Source organism: Sabethes cyaneus, chromosome 3 (genome assembly GCF_943734655.1).
Source record: "Sabethes cyaneus chromosome 3, idSabCyanKW18_F2, whole genome shotgun sequence".
NCBI lineage: Eukaryota > Metazoa > Arthropoda > Insecta > Diptera > Culicidae > Sabethes > Sabethes cyaneus.
In genome coordinates, this window is record NC_071355.1 from 198219119 (window position 1) to 198243098 (window position 23980).

The 23980-nt window shown below is 40.3% G+C and overlaps 2 protein-coding genes across 5 annotated transcripts in view; one reads left to right on the forward strand and one right to left on the reverse strand.

Moving 5' to 3' along the window:
- Nucleotides 1–14884, forward strand: part of LOC128744465 (uncharacterized) — a 77187-nt gene extending 62303 nt beyond the window's left edge. For 3 of the 4 annotated variants that reach the window (XM_053841497.1, XM_053841498.1, XM_053841499.1), the window contains 3 exons: nt 4483–4629; nt 4725–4798; nt 13560–14884. In XM_053841497.1, coding sequence (XP_053697472.1) covers nt 4483–4629; nt 4725–4798; nt 13560–14102 — 764 coding nt within the window. In that variant the 3' untranslated portion in view covers nt 14103–14884. Of the gene's footprint in view, nt 1–4141; nt 4312–4482; nt 4630–4724; nt 4799–13559 lie in introns of those variants that run through there. The other variant, XM_053841500.1, reaches the window with a different exon arrangement.
- A 294-nt stretch (nt 14885–15178) lies between these two features.
- On the reverse strand, nt 15179–16240 carry LOC128743712 (uncharacterized). The gene is made up of 3 exons (XM_053840338.1): nt 15988–16240; nt 15417–15894; nt 15179–15357 (listed from the first exon to the last, which is right to left on the reverse strand). Exons 2-3 carry the CDS (start codon nt 15886–15888, stop codon nt 15221–15223), a joined length of 609 nt encoding a protein of 202 aa, XP_053696313.1. The 5' UTR covers nt 15889–15894; nt 15988–16240; the 3' UTR covers nt 15179–15220.
- Nucleotides 16241–23980: the final 7740 nt, after the last annotated feature.

A 23980-nucleotide genomic window follows, 5' to 3' on the forward strand; every position in this document is an offset into this window, starting at 1 on the left:
GAGTGTGTGATACATGTATGGGAATTATGGAATTGGGAGAATAAAACAAAACTAGGTGTTAGAATACCTAATATTAGTACCTAGCATTCGTTTAGTGAGTAAAACATTAGGGTACCAACTAAAGGAGCGTGGATGCGAGGTGCACTTACACAACCCAGTATGTTTTTGGACTATATTGAAATTTTCCAGTTCATCCAATTAATAATTCTTCGCATCAGACACTTCCTCCCTTCTTTCAAAAATATCGTTACTTGTGTTGTTGTCCGATTCTATTGGCTCTAACAGACTCTCCCAGCCGAGATTCCGACATTCAACGTATCTCGAAACCAATTTTATAATCTATTTTCTCTTATTTCGATTCGATTATTTTTTGTCAAATGAGAAACATTCAATTTCTACCAAAATAGCTTTTGACTGAAAATAATTTCCCGTTTCCTGAATAATTTTTTTAAAGGTAGAGGAGCGTTTGGTGATGAAGAGTACACGGGATGCTATTCTGCCCATAAATGAAAAATTGGCTAATATGCCATTTTTTCAAAATTGGGATCATAATATCACATGATAGCATACACTCCAACCAATGTTCCCACGGAAGCCGATTGTAAAAAAATGTATTTTTGGAGACACAGGACGTGAAACAATTTTGGCTAATATCCAAAATAAATGAGAAGTTGGCTAATATCCATAATGATTTCAAACCATATGCGCAGCAACCGATGTGTTCTTATTTCGCATTTTTCCACCACACATTAAAACTGATTATGTGGTGTGGTGGTTTCAGACGTAAGGTTAGCAATCGCAAGGTTTTTGGATCGAATCTTGTTATTTTTTCACATTTCATCTTTTGTTTTACAATTAAGACGGCAGAATTCGCAGCTTCCATTAATGACGGCATGGAGTAGCTGCTTCTTCCTTCTGGCTTCAAGCGCTTAAAGCACACACTTCGTTGGCAACTTGTTCGGGGTGCACGGATTACTTGTTTCGTCGTCCACTTCGTCTTCACTTGTGCTTCCGTACTGTTTTAGGTAGTTCAAAGCCATTTTGTCGACTCATTAACACGAGATAATTCACAACGTATGGACGTTAGCCAAATTTGCTCCCGAATTGTAAACTCTACTTGTGTTTATAAATGAAAAACTGGCTACTGCGTTAAAAACGTCCGGCGGAGGGAATTTGGCCACATCTATCGCTTTTTGAACTCAACGGTGTGGCTTCGGTGTGTATGAGGGGTAATATGCACATTAAACAGGTTGCCATTACCGCGTAAAACATCTTTTACAGACAATAGTAATAAAATTGCATTTTTCTCAGGTTTATGTCGGTGGATATTAGCCAATTTTTCATTTATGGGCAGTATTGCGAAATTTCGATGTGTGGCCAAAATATATTGCGTAGTTCAATTACTGAGTGGGACTCTAACTCACACTCTCTCGGTTTGCGCCCAAGTGTTTTGACAATTAAACTATCAGTACACGACACCCTATATTAGATAATCTCACATCTAGTTTCGATCATTCCAGTCTAACCATTCGTACGCACACACCATGTGCTCCATCCGCCGGTGGTAATTATTTTTATATGATTGCTTTTTCTGCTTCTACCACGACTGCAGTGTTGTAGGAGCTCGGCAATCGGTGCCGTCCGTCGATCAGCACGTTGGCGTCTTTTACCACACCGGGTGTGTTTTTTCCGCTTCACTTGTCTTTGATTCTGTCGCGGACCAACGTAATTTTTGGCCTCACATCGTTTCCCTACTAGCACCGTTGTTACAACGTTGTTGTGGTAACCAAAATATGACTAATTTCAGTCGTAATTCGGTTGCTTCAACTAAATGGACCTAAAGTGTGTTACTTGGGTTCGCAATATCAACTAGTCTACCATTCTTCCTCACCAAACGCTCCTCCACTTTATTTTTATACCGTTTTTTTATTGATTTTGTGTCAATTTTATGTCCTTTTTGTCATTTTTATGACTGTTTTTGTATATTTTGCCTTTTAGGTTTTTTTGTTTCCCTGCTTTATTATTATTATTATTATTATTATTATTATTATTATTATTATTATTATTATTATTATTATTATTATTATTATTATTATTATTATTATTATTATTATTATTATTATTATTATTATTATTATTATTATTATTATTATTATTATTATTATTATTATTATTATTATTATTATTATTATTATTATTATTATTATTATTATTATTATTATTATTATTATTATTATTATTATTATTATTATTATTATTATTATTATTATTATTATTATTATTATTATTATTATTATTATTATTATTATTATTATTATTATTATTATTATTATTATTATTATTATTATTATTATTATTATTATTATTATTATTTATTTTATCATTTTATGACATTTTTGTATAATTTATTTATCTTGCGTCAGTTTTTTTGTAAATGTTCGTGTCATTTTTGTATCATTTGTTACCGTAGCTGCATCACTCTTGAATAGTTTTATTATTGCGTTATTTTGTGTAATTTTTAGTATGCTTTCTGTATGATTTCATTTCCTCTTTACGAATTATTTTCATGCTACTTTTTTTACTATTTTTCTATCTTTTTGTATTATTTAGTATATTTTTTGTGTCATTTTTCTGTCACTGTTCTATATGTATGTTGTATGTTTTCTATATCAATTTTATATCGTAATTTGTGTCATTTTTGGCTCATTTTTGTGTCGTTTTTGGTATGAGTATATGATATTTTTATATGACGTATGAGTCCAGATGGTTCCCTTATAATTTGAAAGGTTTTTATCTTGGGTGGTCTTTTTCGAGTGTTGTTTTAAATTCAATTCATAAATTAAATTAATGACACATTTAGTTTTCAGTCAAAAAAGTCACTGAACTATTTTTGATCCATTTTTGTGTCATTTATGTATCATGATGGAGTCAGTTCTTGTTCTTTTTTTTTGTTTTTTGGTGTCTTTTACCTATTAGCTTCTTTCTTTTGGTTTCATTATTATGTTATTCTTATTTCTTTAATTTTTATAATATTTTTAATAATCTTTCTGTCATATTTGCGTTATTTTTATGTCACTTGTATATCAGTTTTGTTATTTTTGTGTAAATTTTATTTTATATCAGTGTAATTATTGTTTTATTTTTGTACTATTTTCTTGTTATTTGATGTTTTATTCTTTTAATGTGCTTAATACAAATCGTAGATTGAGGAGGGCAATTTTCCATTGTTTTGACGGATATGTACTTCGTCTCCAAACTGATTAAAACATCATTGATATTTATGAAAATTCTACCTGAGAAAAAACTTGACATCTCATTTTCATTTTCCATCAACAATGCTTATTGTGCGATGTTTGATTTAAGAGTTAAGATTTTTAAAATAAGCGACGTCGTACTTTGGTCACATTACAGTCCGTTTGAATAAAGTTTCTACAATACAATGCATAAATCTTCAACCTGATTTATAAGGAACAAATCGTTCATGTCACAAATGCTTGTATCTAAAAATACATTTGCCGCATAAAAAGCATTACAAGATGACGATTGTTTGGTTCACCAAAACCATTGAACAAAAAAAGAAAACCTCAGTGTCATCCTCATTATTTCGAATAACTACAATATAGTATTTTAGTATAATTAGAATTCCTAATAGGTGAAGCTGAAATTCAGCTATGATAGTAAATTGCTCCTAAGTGATTGTAATTAGAGGATATATATCTCCCAATACCGATTTGCCAACAGATCGATTCTACCGAGAATTCTTACATAAAAGTTCTACCTTTGATATTTCATAACATTACCTCAACAGCAAAAGGTCCCGCCCCGCGCGCGTTTACCTATTAGTGTGACGTAGTTTTTGCGTCGGAGCATTCGTACCTACATGTTTACCGACCAACGGAGGTAGAGGTAAAAACGGGTTAGGTACCGGCTATTATTGGCGTCGACAGGGAATGGTCCAATCACCTGTTGCTGCGCTTATCGACGTTCGACGCGTTCAGGCAGCAGGACGATGACGAAGTTGCCGCGCCGCCGTCCCGTGATGACGTTTTCCTCTGGCTGCCAGGCTATCGGCCAGCTCGCACACCTCAATTCGTATAATGCTGCTTGTAAAACCCCGGCAGCATTCAGTCGTTGTCGGCGAGGTTCGAAGCTCGTACACCAGATTTACACTTTTTATGGTTTTATATTTCCACGACCGGTATATCGCGTAGTGCCAATCGAACAGTTTGATTGATCAATTAGACAAATTTGTTTTCGTTGAATCTGCAGATTTTTGGAAGATCGTCGTTAGTCGAATCGAATAGAACTGCGGTACGTGTGTGCGTGTTACACGAGGGCCGCTTGAGCCTGGGTAGTCTAGCCTATTCTCACCTTGACAGTGACCCTGCTTGATGGCGGCTGCTCTTTGGGGCCAGCCAGCCAGATGTAGTCCAACAATAGCTGACTGATTTTTTTTCGTTTTTCTTCTCTGTTTTGCTGCAGTTATGTCCTTGGAGGAATCCCGCCGAACGCAGCGCCCCTATCGGTATGGAATGATACTGCTGTGCGTGGGTGCCCTGGTCAACTGGCTCGGGCTGGCAGAGAACTACTCGGAACCAATCCGGTACACAGGAGTGGCGTGTATTCTTGGTAGGGTTTGATTGATTGACTGACAAACAGTCAGTTGTTTGTTTGTTTGGAATAGATGACATAATTATTGGCTGTTTTTCTTTCTGTATCAACAGCAGGAGCATGTTTGATCTGTACGGCCATGTGCTGCTGGCTGCATACACCGAACCGCAGTGGGTCTTCGAATGAGGTGAGTTTTATCTCTTTATCTGTTATTTGAAGTTACAGGCGATGAGTGATTGTTTTTTAATTCATAATAATGCAAAGTGTGCATATGTTTCCAAATGTTTATAACGCGGTCAACCATATAAGGAATCGATGATGTTGAATCCTTATTACACGAACCACTGCAAACTGTTTTTGGTGGTTTGAAAAAGATTTAAAAAAGATTGATTAGACTTTCGGACGAAGAAGTGAAACCGGTCATCCGGGCTTGTTAGTTAGAATTTAGTGGATTAACATATTTGCTGGGCATTAGTGATTTGCATGGAGAGTGGCAAAACAAATATTTACTTGAAATAGCTAACGGGTCTAGTGTTGTGTGTTTACTTAAAATGTGGTCATTCATTATTTTAATACTTTAACGAATGGATATTGGACAAATTGGAAAATTACGGCAGACAATCAGTCAGTGACGAAGTACTAGACACAGAAGTAGTTGCAGATAACTGTGCAGCTGAGTAAACGGACCATTTCTTAACATAAATAATCTCTAGCGTTCAAGAAACAGAATATGAAGTGGCTAGAAAAGTGCTACCGAAACTATTGTCAAGTATCAATCAAAATCTATAATTGCCGAATTACTAGCGGAAAATGGCATGAACTAAGTTAATAATAGAGGAAACAAACCGTCTATAGCTTCCAAAGGCACTACAGTTACTAATCAATGATATGGTCTTTAATTTAACGACATGCATGAAACATTTTTAGTCTGCTTTCTACCAAAAGACCAGATAAACAACAGCGACTGTCATATTATATTATTGTATCGACATTCTCGCAACGTGCCCAGCCTGTTGCAGCCTGCCGTGTTTCACTTCCTTGACAATGTCTGTCTATACAGCCGGTGGTTCCCGTGGTTCATGACTTACATAACACCGCTTACTTTAGTTTACCGCCAAGGATTCAACGCAAAAACATACGCTCAAAGACACCCGGAATACTTCGCGGTCACTCTTTTCAAATTAAGCTTATAAATTGTGAGTTTTATGCCAACTTGTAGCCTGCCGGACTATACTTGATAAGGCAACATGATAAGGACATTTTGGAGGCGATTCGAACGTATAACTATCAGGACGCAAATAGAAACACCCAACGTTTAGATATCCATTTCTTAATCGAAAATCACCAAGCAGACCGTGCCACTATACCCGGTCATACCAAGCTTGAGCGCGGAGACTATGCTTGGGTATCGAGCTGCTGCCAAGCCGAAGACTAAGCACCGCGTTCGTGATCTGTTTTTCGCACCGATGCAGTATACAGCACCGACACTGCGTTCAATTAGCAAGAGCACCCGGTGCGGTGCATACATAGCAAGTCTGCACCCAAGGGATTTCCACACTCTCTATCTGCCACCATATACTTCCTTTTAGCTGAGTTTATGATGAGACCAATTTTTGCAGCTTCCTCTTTGCGAACCTTAAAAGCCTCTTCCATTACTCGACAGTTTACACCAATGGTACCGATGCCGTTCGGTAAACCTTGGAGCATGTGAACCTTCGAAATGATGCGACTGCTTTTGCTCACGCCTGCCTTTCGAATAACAGTCAATTCAACAGTCCAACGATTTTCGTCAAAGCATCTAAATAGCTCTCAACTATTCAGATGCTTGACATGAGAACATCATGGCTGAGAAATTTAAGCCTAAACTGTTTCGAATATTCAGTCATAATCTGCCATAATTCATTCCGCTTTACTAAATCATACGTTGCCTTGAAATCAAATACAGAAGTTCTGAAAATAGCCAAGGATCTGTCTCAATGTAAGTGTTTGGTCCATGGTGCGGCGTTTTTCTCGTTATTTACATTGATATTCATCATCAATTCATCATTGCCGGAATGGCTTCAGTGTGTTTAGCAAGATGCGGAATTGCACAAATACAGCTGTTCGCTTTCGACTTTCAAATATTCTTCCAGTATACGGTCCTTAGCAATTGTTTTGCCGTTGTTTATCTCCCTCGATGCTTTCTTAGCCTCGTAAGCCAAACCACATCCTCAATCTTTAACCTGTACCTATCTGTAACTCCGTACAATAGAATCTGCGATTCCTGTGCACATGACGAATATCTCGTTTCTAAAGATGGGCAACGTAACTCAGTAAGGTGAAATGAGTCGTCATTGATTATGTAAATTTCAAAAGCAGTTTTTTTGTTTGCAACATAAATTCTGTTTATGAAAATATGTTCTCTGTGTTTAGATTGGCAAGAAGAATACAGTGAATACATTTCTAAAAATAGAGCTTCTGTGTTGGGCCCAAAAATGCTTCCGAAAATGGGCTTTCCGACGACAAGTTAGTGACTGGTCATTTCCCGTTAAGTGCACGAATCTGAATCATTTCGTTCATTGATCTGAGCTAGTTCTTTCGAACGATTCACTAGCTCGTTGAACTATTTCGCTCTCTTAGATTTGAACATTGATGGCAGCAAAACAGATTTTGTAGGCTATTCATAAGAATGGCGGAAGTCGGAAGAATAAAAGAGACGACAAATTTCGTCTGCCTTTGTCATTTTGCCTTTTTCTCGCATTTATTGTCGCAGCGGCTCAAATATCTGGGCGCTTTATTATATTTTTTTAATAAGTTCAATCCAATTCAGTGCAAATGCGAGCAAGTAAGCAGGTGAGCTATTGTCGCAGGAAACTGGTTGGTACTTCACTCGATCACCCAGTGAAGCTAGTTTTTTGATTCAGCTCATGAACCGTTTGTCCATCACTATTCTTGAAGTCCCTGTGTCGTAAACACAGCAAAGTCTCTTCTTACCAGTTCTAACCTCTCGGTACTGCTCACTAATGGGACGCAGTCGCAGTCTCAAGTTGAACTGAATTTACTGACTAAAATTAGTCATATTTCGGTTACCATAACAACTTTAAAACAACCGTGCTAGTAGGGATGGCACAACGCTCTGGATCATCTGTCACTCATTTCTCATCTATCACTCGTTGTAACTGTGAGTCAAATCACACACTGCATGAACAAACACAACAAAATCGCAAGAGACTTTGAACCTCCTCCCATAGGAATCATGGTACGTCGTCAATTAGGTATTCTGCAGAATATTCCTACTGATAGAACTAGAAGCCCAAAGATACCTGTAATCCTTAGTTCAATTTGAGTTTTATTGCACTCTAATTGCGGTTTTAATGACCAATTTTGGTCACTAGAACCGTCATAAGTGTGTAATAAAACCAGCTTTGTTACTTGGGATGTGCGTAAATGAATCGTTCCAACTGAGAAATAATTGGAATTCTAAAAGCGGGATTCCTGCTATATTAGTGAGGTTGGATGTGGCTACAAGAAAAATTTAGTGTTAGTGATTGTGCTCGTACAGCTTATCTCCAAGCTGTTAATCCGCACATCAGCTTTGCGTGGGTAGAATAAAGCAAAGTCTGGGTGCCGCATTTCATTTTCGTCTCAGTCGTCAGCGTAGGGGCCAGCATAGGTTGGTTCATTAGCTTTCGACCAGACCGAGTCATCTTGACCATTGGCCTCTTTATTTCTGACGCCATTGGGGTTGTTGAAGAAAACCGTTTTCGTCGCACTGCTATCCGGTATCCTTACGACGTGTTCGGGTCCACTGTAGCTCACCGTCTTTCGCCAGATGTATGATGGGAATCCCTCCAAAGAGTGCCTATAGCTCCGTGTCCGCAGCACATTCTACTTGAACACGACAATGGTGCGGGTGTGCTCCATGAGCTGGGTCGCGGCATCAAGTCAACAAACAACTACCTATCTGATAAAGGTTTTGTACATTGCCAACTTCATTCGGCGGCGAATGGCAAACTAAACCCGACCGTTGGATCTTCTTACTAATGTAGTTGTCCGCGGTCACCAGCGATCCCAAATACACGAATTCATCTATAACTTCTAGTTTGCCGTCTTCAACGAATACCGTTCGTGTTCCTCCCACGAATAAACCATTTTGTTTCCTTCGGGCCTCTTCCTTTCGTGAATTTGGCCTTCGCCGCATTTATTTTTAGTCCTATGCTCCTAGACTCCGCTTTCGATTTGGCGTAGATTGCCTTCGTCGTCCCAAAATTCTTGGCTATGATATCAAAGCCATCTGTAAAGTTTGGGACTTGCCCAGCAAACCACAAATCGTACAACAATATATGGAAATCATCTTAAATGTCGTTAAACAAAATCGAAATCGTACACAAAGCTTAGTAGATCGCGCCCTAGTTTATATTCAATCGTACAAAATGATGACGACTGAATTACATACGATTTTCATCACAGAATTGTATAGGATTATGGGACTAATCATGTTGAGTCGGATCTCATCGTATACAAATACTTATAAATGTGAATTGTTTACGAATAATCTGCAATACGTATATCGCCTCCAAAATAGTACGCATATGCTGGTTTCGTGCATCTAGTGCGATTTTTCAAGATATATATCGGTACATATTTCTCATTTTTCACTTTGATATACGTACGGAAATGTTAGCTGGGTGTCTACCCTCGGTGAAAATTATAACTTTGGTTTCGATGCCCGCTTATCGGATCACCCCCTCAACTTCACTCGATCCAATGTAGCTATGATCAGTTGTGTCAGTTTATCCCTAAACCAAGTTCGGGCATTATCTGCCATGGCCGGTCTCGATCGGCTGTATCGTATGCTGCTTTGAAGTTAAAAAAAACGTGATGCATGGGCACATTGTACTCTCAACATTTCTGCAAGAACCATCGGATGGTAAAAATTTGGTCCGAAGTGGCCATGATTTTCAACAATTATAACCGGTTTGATGGACCTCCACCTAATAGCACCAACGTTCCAACGTTCAGATCTATCGCCACCACTCCAGTAATGTGATACTGGAATGAAGTTCCACCATCTACTAGCCGAAGTTCTTGATCTCTCTGAATGGCTGCAACTAAGACATTCATCTTCTGCATCTTTATAACCAAGATATCCAAACCAATAAGTCTCCAATAATCGCACCGATTCTACAGTCCGATTGGGACCGTTCCGATCAGAAAGATCCCGTTCGACGTGTGTTAAAGCATACGTTGTATTCTGATCGAAGCAAAATTTCTGATCGGATCCGGGTCCGATCGGTTTGTAGAATAGAGGCGAATGTTCATCCGCTTTCATTTGCCTCAATGCATACCGATTTAACTTCAATTACGTAGTCGTGCTAACGTACGAACTAGAATGACTCTTAAATGCCTTTGGACACTTTACTTTTTGTTCTTACAAAGTATAAAAATTACCTTTTTGCCGACCGGTTTCGGGTAAGTAGTTACCCATCTACGGGGCCGAGTCCAACTCACTCAAGCATCGCATCGCGTGTTGGACTCGGCCCCGTAGATGGGTAACTACTTACCCGAAACCGGTCGGGAAAAAGGTAGTTTTTATACTTTGTAAGAACAAAAAGTAAAGTGTCCAAAGGTATTTAAGAAGCATACCGATTATTCTTGTGTATTGTGTTTTCTGGATTCATTCATAGCAGAGTCAAATAAAACTATTCTGCCCTCGTAATGTGATATCCTAGATATAGATGGCGAGGCAGAGCAATACATAAATCAGCCATCCACTCCTGATTCACACTACAGAGAATATGGATTACAGAGGCGGCGAGACACTCAAAAACCGCTAAATTTTGACCGAAAGCGGAGAGTTAACTTTATTTATGATGGTGCTTTCCGCTTTGTTTCAAAATTTAGCGGGTTTTGAGTGTCTCGGCGCCTCTGTAATCTATAGTCTCTATAACTCACATCTACGAAGGAATGACTAATAGCGACCTACCCATGCAACAATGTAAGTTTTATTGTACTCTTATGGTGGTCTTCAAGACCAATTTTGGTCTTAAATAATCATAAGAGTAGAATGAAACCCAAATTGTTATTTGGGTACACGACTCAATGCGGCAGTTTTTCGTCGTTGAGGATGCCGTGGTGTCGAAACAGCTCGATGCTCGAAGGAAGGCAAGCAAGCACGCAGCATCCTAGAATCGTCAGCGGTACGGAAAGGAACACGTATGGAAATGGGTCAGCTCTGGCGAAGTGAAAATATTAACTTCCCTGATAGCCTCCCAATGGCAGAAAGCAGGTGAAGAGGTTTAGAGAAACGGATCCGGGAAACAGCAGGAATTGCACAGAAGGGTTAACGAGCAAATCAAAAGCTTCGAACAGATGCCGTATGCCTGTAAGGTGTCAGCGGATGAACTGATGAACATTTTTTTTATCGGAAGATCAGACCACTGCGACCATTATTTTGATCTATTGTGGTATACTTCTTCTTTTGTCTAGGTATTAGTTGCCGACAAAACACTATTGATGGATGTCTTCGTCATTGTCAATTCATTCCTCATCTCCCAGTCTGGAATTGCACTTCTTATAAAGTTTTTTTCCTGATTGAGATTTGCAGACCAAATTTCGAAAGGTTCCATTGTTTCTTTACCGAAGGTTCTTAGTCTGCGAAGAGTTAGTGCATTGCACTGGCAGAGCAGATGTTCTGCGGTTTCACTTTCGAACTGACAAACATCAACCTGCAATGAGAGGGGTACCTACCGTTTGGAGTGGTGAGAAACTAAAAGTTCGAATGGTTTAGGATGCCGCGGAGAAAGCTGGAAAGCGGCGAAAGTGTCTGTTTCAACGACATGCTGCTGAAAGGCTCGGGTTTACTCGTTTTACTTGTAGAAGTAGTCCCCCAGTTGGCTCCGAGGTATGACGCTGGCCTAATAAGCCAGTCGTCGTATGTTCGAATCTCGACTGGGAGAAGCTGCGAGAGTCAATAGGATTATAGCAACTGGCCCTGCAATTGTCCTGCACTCTAACAGCTGGCTGCGAAGTCTGTCGTATAAAAATAGAAGGTCAAGTTTCGATAACGGAATGTGGTACCTACGCTTTGCTTTGCTACTTGTAGAAGTTCTGTTGTGGCTTAGAGAAGGCAAGTACGTAATATGCTCCGGTATTCGGGAAAAGTTCCTGAGAATTCTTATTCGTGAGGCGGATAAGTAGTCGCAATGCATTCTGTGGCGCGCCAATTCATGAAGTACAGACGCACCTAACATGGAGTACAGACGCACATTGGGTAAGGAAATGTTGTCCAACACTGTCGTAAACAACCCGTGATCTAGTAATAGGTTCTCCAGGCTGAAGTGGCTATCATTGATCTTTGTTTGTACACTCAGCGGAAGCATGAGTGCCCCCTACTCTAACGACCATTGCTTTCACCGCGATTGGATACCCGGTCTCCAGCTCATATCCAGCTGACTAAAGGTAGATATTGGTTATCCTGATATGATATTCGTTAGTATTTCACCTGCATGTTCCGCCAACATATTCGGCCCATGGCTGTCCAACTCCAATTTCTGGAGTGTCTCACGTTTGCTTCCTAGTTTCTTCTTAATGAACTAAGGAATAATAAATCATATAATCATTTTGTGATTCCTTGAATCATTCGCTAAAATTTATGTATAGGTTCACCAAATTCAAAGTATTCTTCAACACGACTAAACGTTCTAGTACACGATGTAATCGGTCCATTCTGGCCAAATTCAGTGCGATGAAAACGGTTGGTCAGCCGTGAGCATGGTCACAAGGTACTTTGTACTGCGTGAAAATTTACCAATTTATTTATTTAGTAATGGACCTCCTCTGCTCTCGTTCAATTCGAAGGTTCCCATAGAGTTGATGCGAAGTCCGAATTAGGCACGCATTTTCGAAAAAGGGACGAACTAAGGCACAATACAGGGCTTTAAGGCAGTGCGGGTCATTAAAATCTCGTCCAATTTTTGCAGTAAATCCCATCTAGCGAGTCGTTTTTGAGATAATCGCTGTACCGCGACGATTGAACGTCACTTTCGGATCGAGAATCACGCCAAGGTCATTCACATGCTGAACCCTTTTCAGGACCTAGTTGTCAATTTTGTAGTTTCCGACAGACGATTTAATTCGGTGGAACGTCATAACGAATCGTCAAGTACATTTTAAAATCGTCAGCACAAACCTGTCTGCAGCCTCTTCCAAAAACAGAGTTAGTACCGTTAAAGAATAAAATAAACAAAACTGGTCAAAGTTACTGCCTTGCGGCACTCCGCCTTGTTTCGTGAACGGGGACGTCTTGCTCCATCTGGTCTAATCATCTACCACGCTGTGAACATTAGCTTTTAACAAGCCTAAAATTTTGTCCAGACAAAGATTGGATAAAATGCACTGTTAGACCTATTAAGCAGCCGGCAATTATGGGTATGAGTTTGTCGTCTGGTACTGTAACCAAGTCATACGTCATACGAATGTGTAATCAGAATCCATTAAATCTATTGAAACGTAACATTTCTCATTATGTTGCGTCTATTTTTACATTACCATTAGAGAAGTCAATTCACAGCCAATAAATGAATGTAATGCCATGCGAACGATAATAATATACGGATTATTGTGGCAAAGATAAGAGTTATTAAATTGGAGCGATAAGTGCACTTCGCGTAAACACGACTGCTCTCGAGCGATTATGCATCATTTTCATGATTTCACAACCATGAAACAATGTTGCAAAAATTTGCTTCGCCGTCTTTGTCATCTGAATAAACAATCCTGTTCTGCGATAGTGTTTCGCTGCACCGCCACACTGGTTGCTAAATATCACACCTTTCTCTCAAGCAGCCATTAGACCGTGCCAGTCGACGGATTTGACGACCTTCGGAATCATACTTTACTATAACTATAATTGGCCCAATTCTCACGTAAACTGACAATCCATTTTATTTGTTTGCACGCCTTTTCAGAACGACGATCCAGTACACGTGATAAGTTCTGCGGAAGAGCACCGATGCGAGAAACCACCGGACTATGACACCGTGGCGGTGGCGCCTCCGAGCTACGACGACGCCATCAAGCTGGATCCGTCCGCCCTACTGGCCCTCTCGTTAGCTGCTGCCGTAGAGCCCAACAACAGTACCTCTTCCTCCTCCGATAGAAATACCACAAATAGTGACATAGCTTCTAATACCACTACTACTATTAATACTGCTACTGCTACTACTACGACTGCTGTCGATACTAGCAGCGGGGCGGCTGCCACTAGTCCTACGTCATCCACGACGATCAACTTCCCCAGCGTTCACACTCGCTCTAGGGACAGCCATAGTACTGCCTTCGAGGGTGGTCACAGTTCGACGCAAGCCAGCTTTAGCATGGAGAACGAGAAGCAAAGGGAAAGCCCACCCAAGTATGAAGTAATCGGTCCAAAAATCGGTGCTGCTCCTCCGGTGATCGCCGCAATTCCTGCCCTGGAAGTGAATCCTACGAATGGAGTTACCCCTTTATAACTGACTGACGCGTATAATTTTATTTTAAGTGATTCCGCGACGAAACGCACGGTCCCGATCACGGTCGTGAGTGATTAGTTAATCGCAGTTTTGATTACTTTTTTTTCTGGTTATTTTTACATACCGCTACGATTACGATTAGTGTATAAGTTCTAAGCTGAATCCACTTGTGCCAAAGTGGGTACCAGCAATCGCAAGGCTGTGCTCAACTTGTGTAATATTTGTACTTACTTTGTAAGGAGAGATAAAAAAAGAATATCCCAAGTCATTTGTAGTGATTGCAGAATCAGGAATAGTGATGAAACAAAAAGCAGAATTATTGTCGAAACGATATTTTGATAGTGGATAGTACATTTTCTCGTGCGTGCAAACCAGTATTAAGCATTGAAGAGAAAAACAATATTTGCGCGCGCGCAAAGATGAAATCTGTAATACAGCAAACGTTGAACCGAGTGAAACCGAATAAAAGGTGCTGAAAAAGCAGGACGCCTGCCCAAAGTTAATCGCTGTATCACGAAATTACCGTAATGTTATCGCCCCATAAAAGAAAAATGCTGTAAAATATTGCAGGCAAACGTAAATCTCAATGCAGGGCTCAGAGTGATTTGATTGAACTCACAATCGGTTGCTTTTCTATTCAAATAAAAATTCTCGTTGTAATCATCATCAGCGTGCGACGGTTAATGCACAGGAGTTTTAGCTAGCTAGAACAAACGAAGTCAATTGAGAGTATAAGCTTAGGGAGTATGAAACCATTCGAAATAATTGTTTAAAATACATAACTTATTTATAGAATGAACTTTATTTTAATGAAATATCACATTATCATCCGTTTTCGATATGTTACTTGAATCAGGTAGGTTTCTCCAATATAAAATGCGTTGTATGTGTGATTGTCAGTTAGTTTTGTCGTTGCGTCTCGTTAGTCGTGTGACTGTGATTTCGCTGATGTGATCAACTAATTAGTAAATGGTAAATGACTGACCATAATCAATGACTCAACGATGCAATCTTGAGTATCGATCTCAAATGAATGAAGAATTCAAACCAACTGCACATTTTCAATGCATTTATTATTCAAATTAATCACAGTAGTGTTTTAAATTAAAATCAACGCCTTACGCTACGGGTAACCCAAATTCAACAACAAGCATTCGTGCAAGCAAATCGACATCTTCATTTTGATTGGTTAACTGTTCCCAGAAGGCCACATGAAGTGTCATTTCTGTTTTGTCACAAGCATGCCCAATATTCTCTACAAGAAGAAAACCGTCAGTTTCTATTCAACAACACACCATTTGGTTTCCAACTTACCGGTAATCACCTTTCGCAAACTGACCTCCGATCTGTAACGTTCCAAAATCGTCCGAAGCGAGTCAAGCACTCGAACCAAGTTCCAACTTCTACCGATGACTTCATCCTTCAGAGCGATGTGCAAAACTTCCAGCTGCCCAATCAACGTCTCTAGGTCACTCGTTACATCCCGCAGGATACCGCACAGCACCGACAAATTTCCGCAGTACAGCTTGAGGTTTGCCGGATAAGGATTTTTTTCTTCGGATTGCGCCTCCAGGATGCCCATTTTGATCGACTCAATTCCACTGCAATACTGCGTCCCTTTACGAATCGTGTTGTGCCATTTCTTGTGCAAGTCACAGAACTTTTCAATCGCCTCACGAACCCGCACGGCTCCAACGGTCGTACCGGCTGGGGAAAGTGGCGTGCGAGGCGATTGAAGACGAGATTTTGACAAGGTCGAACGATCCGGCGTTACGGTTGTCGACATGATGCTCTGTACAATTGAAAAGCATTCATTTAATTTACTTGATTTATGATACCGGGTAGCTGATGAATCAGAATGCTCTCTGAGAGTTTAATCACACACCAATAATCTAATACCAACACAGTTGGATGGCTGCTGCGGTAGATTAATATTGTAAACAAACCAAAAATGGTATCTTCATCAAGTGTTAAAGATAAAATTAGAAATCACAAAAAGTCAATTACAACTAATTTTTTCTCAAGAATAGAATAACTTTCAAGCCAGCGAAATGAGAAATGGGTATATGTAAATAGGTGTTCATTGATAAAATGGGCTGCAGTTGATCTGATTATCAACTACATGCACATCGTGCAGCACTACACAACACTATAACATCACTACCAACTCTGGCTCCGAGTATAACATACTATATTTGCAAAAACACAAAATTTTCTACCTACCCGTTTGTTTATAGTCATCAACAACAACACGTAATCTGACAGCTTGTACGGCAGACGTCGATAATGCAGAGCAAGCATGTGCGCTCTTGCTTTGAGGCATCCAATCCACCGTTTCCACTGAACTGAAATTCATCACCACTGACGTTGTGTGCGGTACAGAAAGCAGAAAGATAGAATGTACGGAACGAAGCATGTGCGCTAGTACTACAGTAGGGGTGCGATTTGAAATGACGGTTTTGTTGTTACAGGTTGGTCCACACTTGCCATTAAACTTTGAATATTTGCTATGGGTTTGAATCTCTTGTATTTATTTGTATTGATTTATAGATTTTTAAGGGGACCCTCTAAAATAAGTCGGTATAATTTATTTCGTACCGCTAAAATTAGTAGGGAAAGTTGATATAATGTGCCCCATGAGAATAAATGAATATATTTCCATTCTGCTTCCCGAATTATATCCAGATTATATATTCATCTGACAATATTAAGTCTTAATGAAAGTAAAGTTACCAGTTTTTTTTTCTCCTCTGTTGGGTACTCTTACCACTGCGTCCATTATTTTGAACTATTGTGGTATGCCCCGTTTTATTATTTTTCTGTACGCTTCAAACTTACCTATCACCTATTGAGGAAGTGACAGGCTGGTAGCTGGAGCGAGACATGTGCCAATCAGGTATGACTAGGTTTATGAACCTAGTATCCTCATCGGCGACGCCAACCAGATCTCCCCTTTTTGAGATACTGCAGTTTGCGTACTATTTGTGCTCCACGATAGTAGAGCAAGTGTTCCGAGGTTAAATATCATCTTGTACGAAACTAAGATTCCGAAGATATTATTTACTCGGATAATGTCCTGTCACAAGACCGGTAAGCTTGCTGAGATCTCTCTCATTGAGACTCAGCAACTTTTGAGTAACCTAGGGGTGGATACTCGACGTTATATATTCTTTTTACCTTTGTTATACTATAACAAAGGTTTAAAAATTGGTCGAAAAACACGAAATTGATCCGAGGCCCGGAGGGCCAAGTCACATATACCAATCGATAGGGTTCGACGATTTGAGCAATGTCTGTGTGTGTGTGTGTGTGTGTGTGTGTATGTATGTAATGATTTTTTCTATCGCCTGTTTCTCAGAGATGGCTGAACCGAATCGTTCGCTATTACTTTTGTTTGAAAGGTATTATTGTCTAGTAGATCACTATTGAGTTGCTTCGTGATACGACGTTTCGTTTAAAAGTTATAAGCAAAAATGTGAAAAATACGTGACACGGGTTTCTCCGGAACTACATGACCGATTTCAACGATCTTAGTATTAAAGCCCTTATTAAAGCTAAATTGTTCAGCAATTTTTAATTGAAAACAAACAAGTAGTTTAAAAGTTATGCTTAAAAAACCTGTTTTGACAAGGTAATAATTATCATCTGTTTCTTAGAGATGGTCAAACCGATTTATGCGCTATTAGTCTCATTTGAAAGATAATATATCCTAATTGATCACTATTGAATGATTTTTTGATTGGACGTTTAATTTGAAAGTTATGAGTAACCGTATACACCACACCAAAATTAACAATAATTTATAATGATTTTAACCAAGATAATTTACCTAATTTCAATTATTTTAATATCAAACGAGAGGTTTTGACACTACGAATATATATGAAAAATTTCATAAGAATTGGTTTTACCGGTCAAAAGATATTAACCCTCGAACACTCGCGCCAACTTTTGTAACACAGTTACTTGCGCGCAAAATAGCCCTAAACCAAAGAAAACGTGTGCACTAGAGTTTTGACTGGGAAAACTTGGCTTTAGGTTTATCAAACCTTTGGAAGAGTTTCTTGAAATTGAAAGCTCTATCGTTTGGTGGAATCCAAATGTTGATTAATCCCCCTAAAAGTGAAATAAATAAAATATTTTTCTTCAGTGTCAATATAACACATTGATGTGTTCTGCAAAGTTATAGAGCATATTATTATAAGATATTTTGCTAAAGACAGTAACCTTCTATCTCTGCAGCAAGGATAGAAAAATCTTATTTATTGTATATGAATTTGTAAAATCAGTTTTTCTATTTTTGCTCTTTTTGTAATTGTTGTATGACTTATTCATGTACTACAAAATTGTACAAATAGTAAAAATATACAACTTTGCTGAAAATAGTATACCTGTATGTTTGCTTGTTTAGGAACTGTAGAACTTTGATTATGAAGAAAACCCTAATTTTGACTCCGAATTACTCGACTATCAGCAGACGGATACATTTCAAACATTTTACATTTGCTGATAGTTTTGCTGCATACAGTTTCCCAACCATTTAAATTATTAATGCATTGAATAATTATGACATTTTGCGCACAATAAGTTTGTTGAAGAATATACGTTAGTTAAACAACGTTTTGTAACTTTATAACAATATGGTGTTGAAAAACCTACACGTGTTGTACAAAATACAACAGCGTGAGTAACCGAAGGTTAATAAAAATTGATGAAAATTATTCAAGAAAACTCTATTGATGTGATTCAAATAGAATGGCATTACAGGAAACTATGCATAGCTCAAAAACCTATAACCTAGACCTTTACTAGGCAATGTATATGTTAAAGAATAAGATTTCCTCTTACAACATACTTTCATTTGCACCTACACAGATTAATAACTTACTTATCCTTACTCAGCAATTTCATGAAAAAAGCATCTTTCAAAATTTAAAAGTGTTCCTATTTTGTTCAAATTTTGTAAACTTATTCAATTTTCAAAAATTTTATGTAAACCAACGCACTACGCAACGATAACCAATAGATGAATTATGTTCCGAAGACGATTTCGATTTCTATCTCAAATAGCAAGTAAGACCGTATAACAAAGGTTCCTTTCACCACTAGGTGGATTAAATCGGGTTTTTTTTAGATTGTTTGAGCGACTGTACAGCCATCCTACTGGCCATAACTGTTCGGCTCTCCTTTTGTTTCAGCCCACCCTCCACCACAGTCAGAGATCAGGCAGAGTGATTTTTGACCCGTGAGTAGAGAGTTGGAGCCACATCTTCGTTTGTCGACTCACAACGAGTCAACGTGTTGAGGATAGACGAGGATCAGGACTGAACCTCTGCTAGCGCATCGTTCAAGTCCTGCTCCTCCCCTACTCTCCTCTCCGCCTCATTCGTTTCTTTGTTTTTCGGCAGAGAGAGCTTGCACGGTAAGAAATCGTCCACTGCATCAGTGACCGGCTTGATGCAGCAAGGGCAAATTGCTGTGGAGGGCGCCCTGGTACTCCACAGGCTCCGTTGCGGCGAGAGAATTTATAGAACCCCCTCCACCATTCATCCTTCGGCACGGGTCGCGTCACACCTTGGATTAGGGGTTTATCCATTCAAGTTTTTACATAATAGCCATGGATAACAGCTATTACAACCATCTCCTTTAGGGGCTTTGGACCCTCTGCTTTGGTTCTTGGAAAACAAGAAGAACCGTTCAGCAGGCGGAGAGTTTACACTTCAGCCTTCGCATGAGTGCCCCCTTCTCTGTCCGCATACGACCTTAGTTTCCACCGGTTGTCTGATTTCCACTAAGGAGCGTATCCCGGATGGTACCACGAGGAGGTCGAGATACTTACTTACTTTACTTTAGTGGCAACGGTCCGTTACCGATCCTGCGCCGAACGAATTATAGTCCTCCAGTACCGTCGGTCCTGGGCTGCCGTTCTCCAATCCCCACGAACACCAGCTGAACGTGCATCGTCTTCGACAGCACACACCCACCGGGTGCGGGGTCTGCCTCGGAGTCTACGGCCTCTTCCTGGTTCTCTGCTGAAAATAGTTTTGGCTACTCTTTCATCGGGCATTCTGGCCACGTGTCCAGCCCACCGCAGCCTGCCACATTGCACTACCTTCACTATATCAGCATATTTGTATACTTGGTACAGCTCGTGATTCATGCGTCTGCGCCACACTCCATTTTCCATTTTGCCACCAAGTATAGATCGCAGAATTTTACGCTCAAAAACCCCAAGCACTCGCCGATCAGCTTCTTTTAGCGTCCATGATTCGTGTCCGTAAAGGGCCACCGGGAGGATTAGTGTTCTGTAGAGCGCCAGTTTTGTGCGAATTTGCAAACTACGGGACTTCAGCTGGCTACGTAATCCGTAGAAAGCCCGATTCGCGGCTGCAACTCGTCGTTTCACTTCGCGGCTTACATCGTTGTCACATGTCACGAGTGTACCAAGGTATATAAATTCCTCCACTACTTCATATCGTTCCCCATCTAACTCCACCTCGGCACCAACACCACTTGAGCTCCCACGTTCCCTACCAGCAACCATGTACTTCGTTTTGGCGGTATTAATGGTAAGTCCCAATCTCGCTGCTTCCCTTTTAAAGGGCCTAAAGGCCTCTTCTACTGCTCTACGGTTGATTCCGATGATATCGACGTCATCCGCAAAACCAAGAAGCATGTGAGATTTCGTGATGATAGTTCCATTCCTTTCCACGTTTGCTCTTCGTAATGCACCTTCCAAGGCAATGTTGAATAGCAGGTTAGAGAGTGCGTCCCCTTGCTTCAGTCCATCCAACGTCACGAAAGCAGCTGAGGTCTCACCCGCTATTCTAACGCATGATTTGGATCCATCCAGCGTCGCGCGAATCAGCGTAACTAGTTTCGTCGGAAAACCATGTTCTAGCATTATCTGCCACAGCTCATTTCGTTTAACTGAATCGTACGCCGCTTTAAAATCCACAAACAGATGGTGTGTCTGCAAGTTGTACTCCCGGAACTTGTCTAGCAACTGGCGCAGGGTAAACATCTGATCCGTCGTGGAGCGACCCTCACGAAAACCCGCTTGGTACTCGCCGACGAAGGACTCCGCTAACGGTCTCAGTCTGCAGAACAGGATACGGGAAAGCACCTTGTAGGCAGAATTGAGCAATGTAATTCCTCGATAGTTTTTACACTCCATTCGATGTCCCTTTTTGAAAATTGGGCAAATGAGGCCATCCAACCACTCCTCCGGCATTTGTTCTTCCTCCCAGATCCTGACAATGATCCGGTGGATTGCTTCGTACAGCCGCTCGCTCCCCGCTTTTAGAAGTTCAGCCGGGATACCGTCCTTCCCAGCAGCCTTACCGTTTTTCAGCTCACTGATTGCCTTCTTAACCTCTTCCTGTGTTGGTGGCTCCACAGCTTGACCATCGCTTACAATTTCTATCCTGTCCCTGCTGATCTCCGCATTTACCTCTCCATTCAATAGTGTCTGGAAGTGCTCCTTCCACCTGGCTGCTACCGCCGTTTTGTCGGTAAGCAGGTTGCCAGCACTATCATTGCACATCACAGGCATGGCAAAATTCCTGCTTCTCACCGTTTTATAGAAACTCCGTGTGTCGTTGCTGGCGTATCGCTCCTCTGCGCCGGCAAGCACGTGCTCCTCGTACTCGCGTTTCTTTAGACGATGGATTCTTTTTTCCGCAGCTCTAGTCTCTCTGTATCTCTCTCTGTTTTGACGCGTTGCCGCAGTGAGCATGCGACTCCTGGCCTGGTTCTTTTCGTCTGTCACTCTCTGGCATTCGGCATCAAACCAGCTGTTACGCTGTCTTCCACGCGTCGTGCCTACCACCTCTCTCGCTGTTGTTTGGATGGCACCATGGATGTTCCTCCACAGCCCATTTATATCTTCTTCTTCTACCTGCTGTTCTGCGATTCGCTGGTCAAGCTTCCTGGCGTACTCCACTGCAACGCCGTCTGCCGTTAACCGCTGGATGTTGAAACGCAGCGTCCTTTCAGTGCGAGCTTTCGCCGTGTTCGACAGCCTTGCGCGAATCTTACTCACTACGAGATAGTGGTCAGAGTCGATATTTGGTCCACGAAAAGACCGTACATCGATAACATCCGAAAAGTGTCGACCGTCAATCAAGACATGATCGATCTGAGAGCTAGAGTCTCCATTTGGATGCCTCCAGGTTTGTTTCCGAATATTCAAACGTGGAAAGTAGGTGCTACAGATGGCCATCCCTCTGGCCGCGGCAAAATTTATGAGCCTCAGACCGTTATCATTGGTCGACAGATGCAGGCTATGTCTTCCAATAACTGGACGGAAGAATTCCTCCCTCCCGATCTGCGCGTTTGCATCTCCAGCTGCTATTCAGGAAGTTCGGTGGCCAAATTCCGGAGAAAGGGAGTTCCGTGCAGTAGACCCTATTGCAGGCACTTCTTTTAAGTACCACATCTACTACAGTGGCGGTAAGAAAGCTGAACATGGAGTCGGTTTCGTAGTGTTGGGAAAACAAAAGCAACGAGTTATCCGGTGGAGGCCCGTAGATGACCGTATATGCGTGTTGAGGATTAAGGGCAAATTCTTCAACTATAGCCTAATCAACTTATACGCACCGACAAATGATAAATCCGATGATGCTAAAGACGAGTTTTACGACAAGCTTGAGAGGACCTATGGAGAGTGCCCAAAACACGACGTGAAAATCATCATCGGAGATGCAAACGGAGGTCGAGATAGGAGTTGCTGAATAAGAGGCTGTGGAACCTCTCGGTGGTTCTGGAGCGCATTATTCAGCCATTTACCATTCAAGTTACCAGTTACATATGGGTCATTCCACACGAAGTGCCCGCACCCGTCTAATCGACCTTCACGGATTTGAACAAAATTTCGCCAGATTGATCGTTTTAGGTCAGAAAGTAAACATCCAAAATTTTTATACCGGTTGAACCTCCCCTCGATTAATGGGAGCATCTCTAGTTAAAAGAAAATAATTGCTTCTGTCAAACCCTTTGATGTTCTTTTGCTTTTATCTCCCGAAATATAAGGTTTACAAATTTTCACATTTTCAAAGGAAATTGCCCACGAAATTCGAAAAAGACTGTTTCCAGCAGCTGTGCTTCCAAATATTTTTCAATTCGATTTGATACTAAGTTTACATTTTTCTTTCAATAAGTGCAATTTAATCTAAAAAATTCCAACCTCATTGTATTCGTCATATTTTTCTCAGTTCACCTCGAGGTCTTCCATACCGAATAAAAGATAATATCCCTATGTCCCCTATGTCATAGGGTTTTGAAACAAGCAACCCCCAATTTCCAACAAACATTTTTGTTGAACAGTAGCAAATTCAACTGTTGTATAGCTAATTACCAAATAACAAGCACTGGATAAACTGTTAAGGGGGCATAGTACTTTTAACACCATATTTTTTGCCTTATTTCAAATATTTTTTCTCGATAACGCGAAAAGCGAATCGATTCGGGGTTTTTGCATTTTACACATTGCACTTTATACTAATATTTACAATTTTGTTTGCATATGTGAACCTCTTCCCCTCTCCCCTACGGCTCCTTAAACATGATCATTCGAAAAAAAACATGATTTGCGGTACCATGGATTGGCGCTGGGGGGCTTATCCGAATTGAAAATTTTTAAAACGACATCAAAGTATATTAAATTATCTCGTGTTTGACCCATGATTTTTTTAAAATTCGAACGCATAACAAAATGGCGGACATTTAAACATAAAAGTAAGGTTTTTAGTCAAAAAAATTGACTTTAAACATTTCTAAAACATACAAAAATTGCAATATCGAAAAAAGGATGGGTCAAACACTAGATAATTTTGTTGGCTTTCAAGCAAAAACAGAATCAACAGAATTGCTTGAGC

What these genes read in the sequence shown, in the direction of transcription:
- LOC128743712 (XM_053840338.1), bottom strand. Translation starts at nt 15,888, where the DNA reads ATGTCGACAACCGTAACGCCGGATCGTTCGACCTTGTCAAAATCTCGT. An exon ending in TTTGCGAAAGGTGATTACCG is followed by an intron (nt 15,358 to 15,416) that starts GTAAGTTGGAAA and finishes TTCTTCTTGTAG; the next exon opens with AGAATATTGGGCATGCTTGT.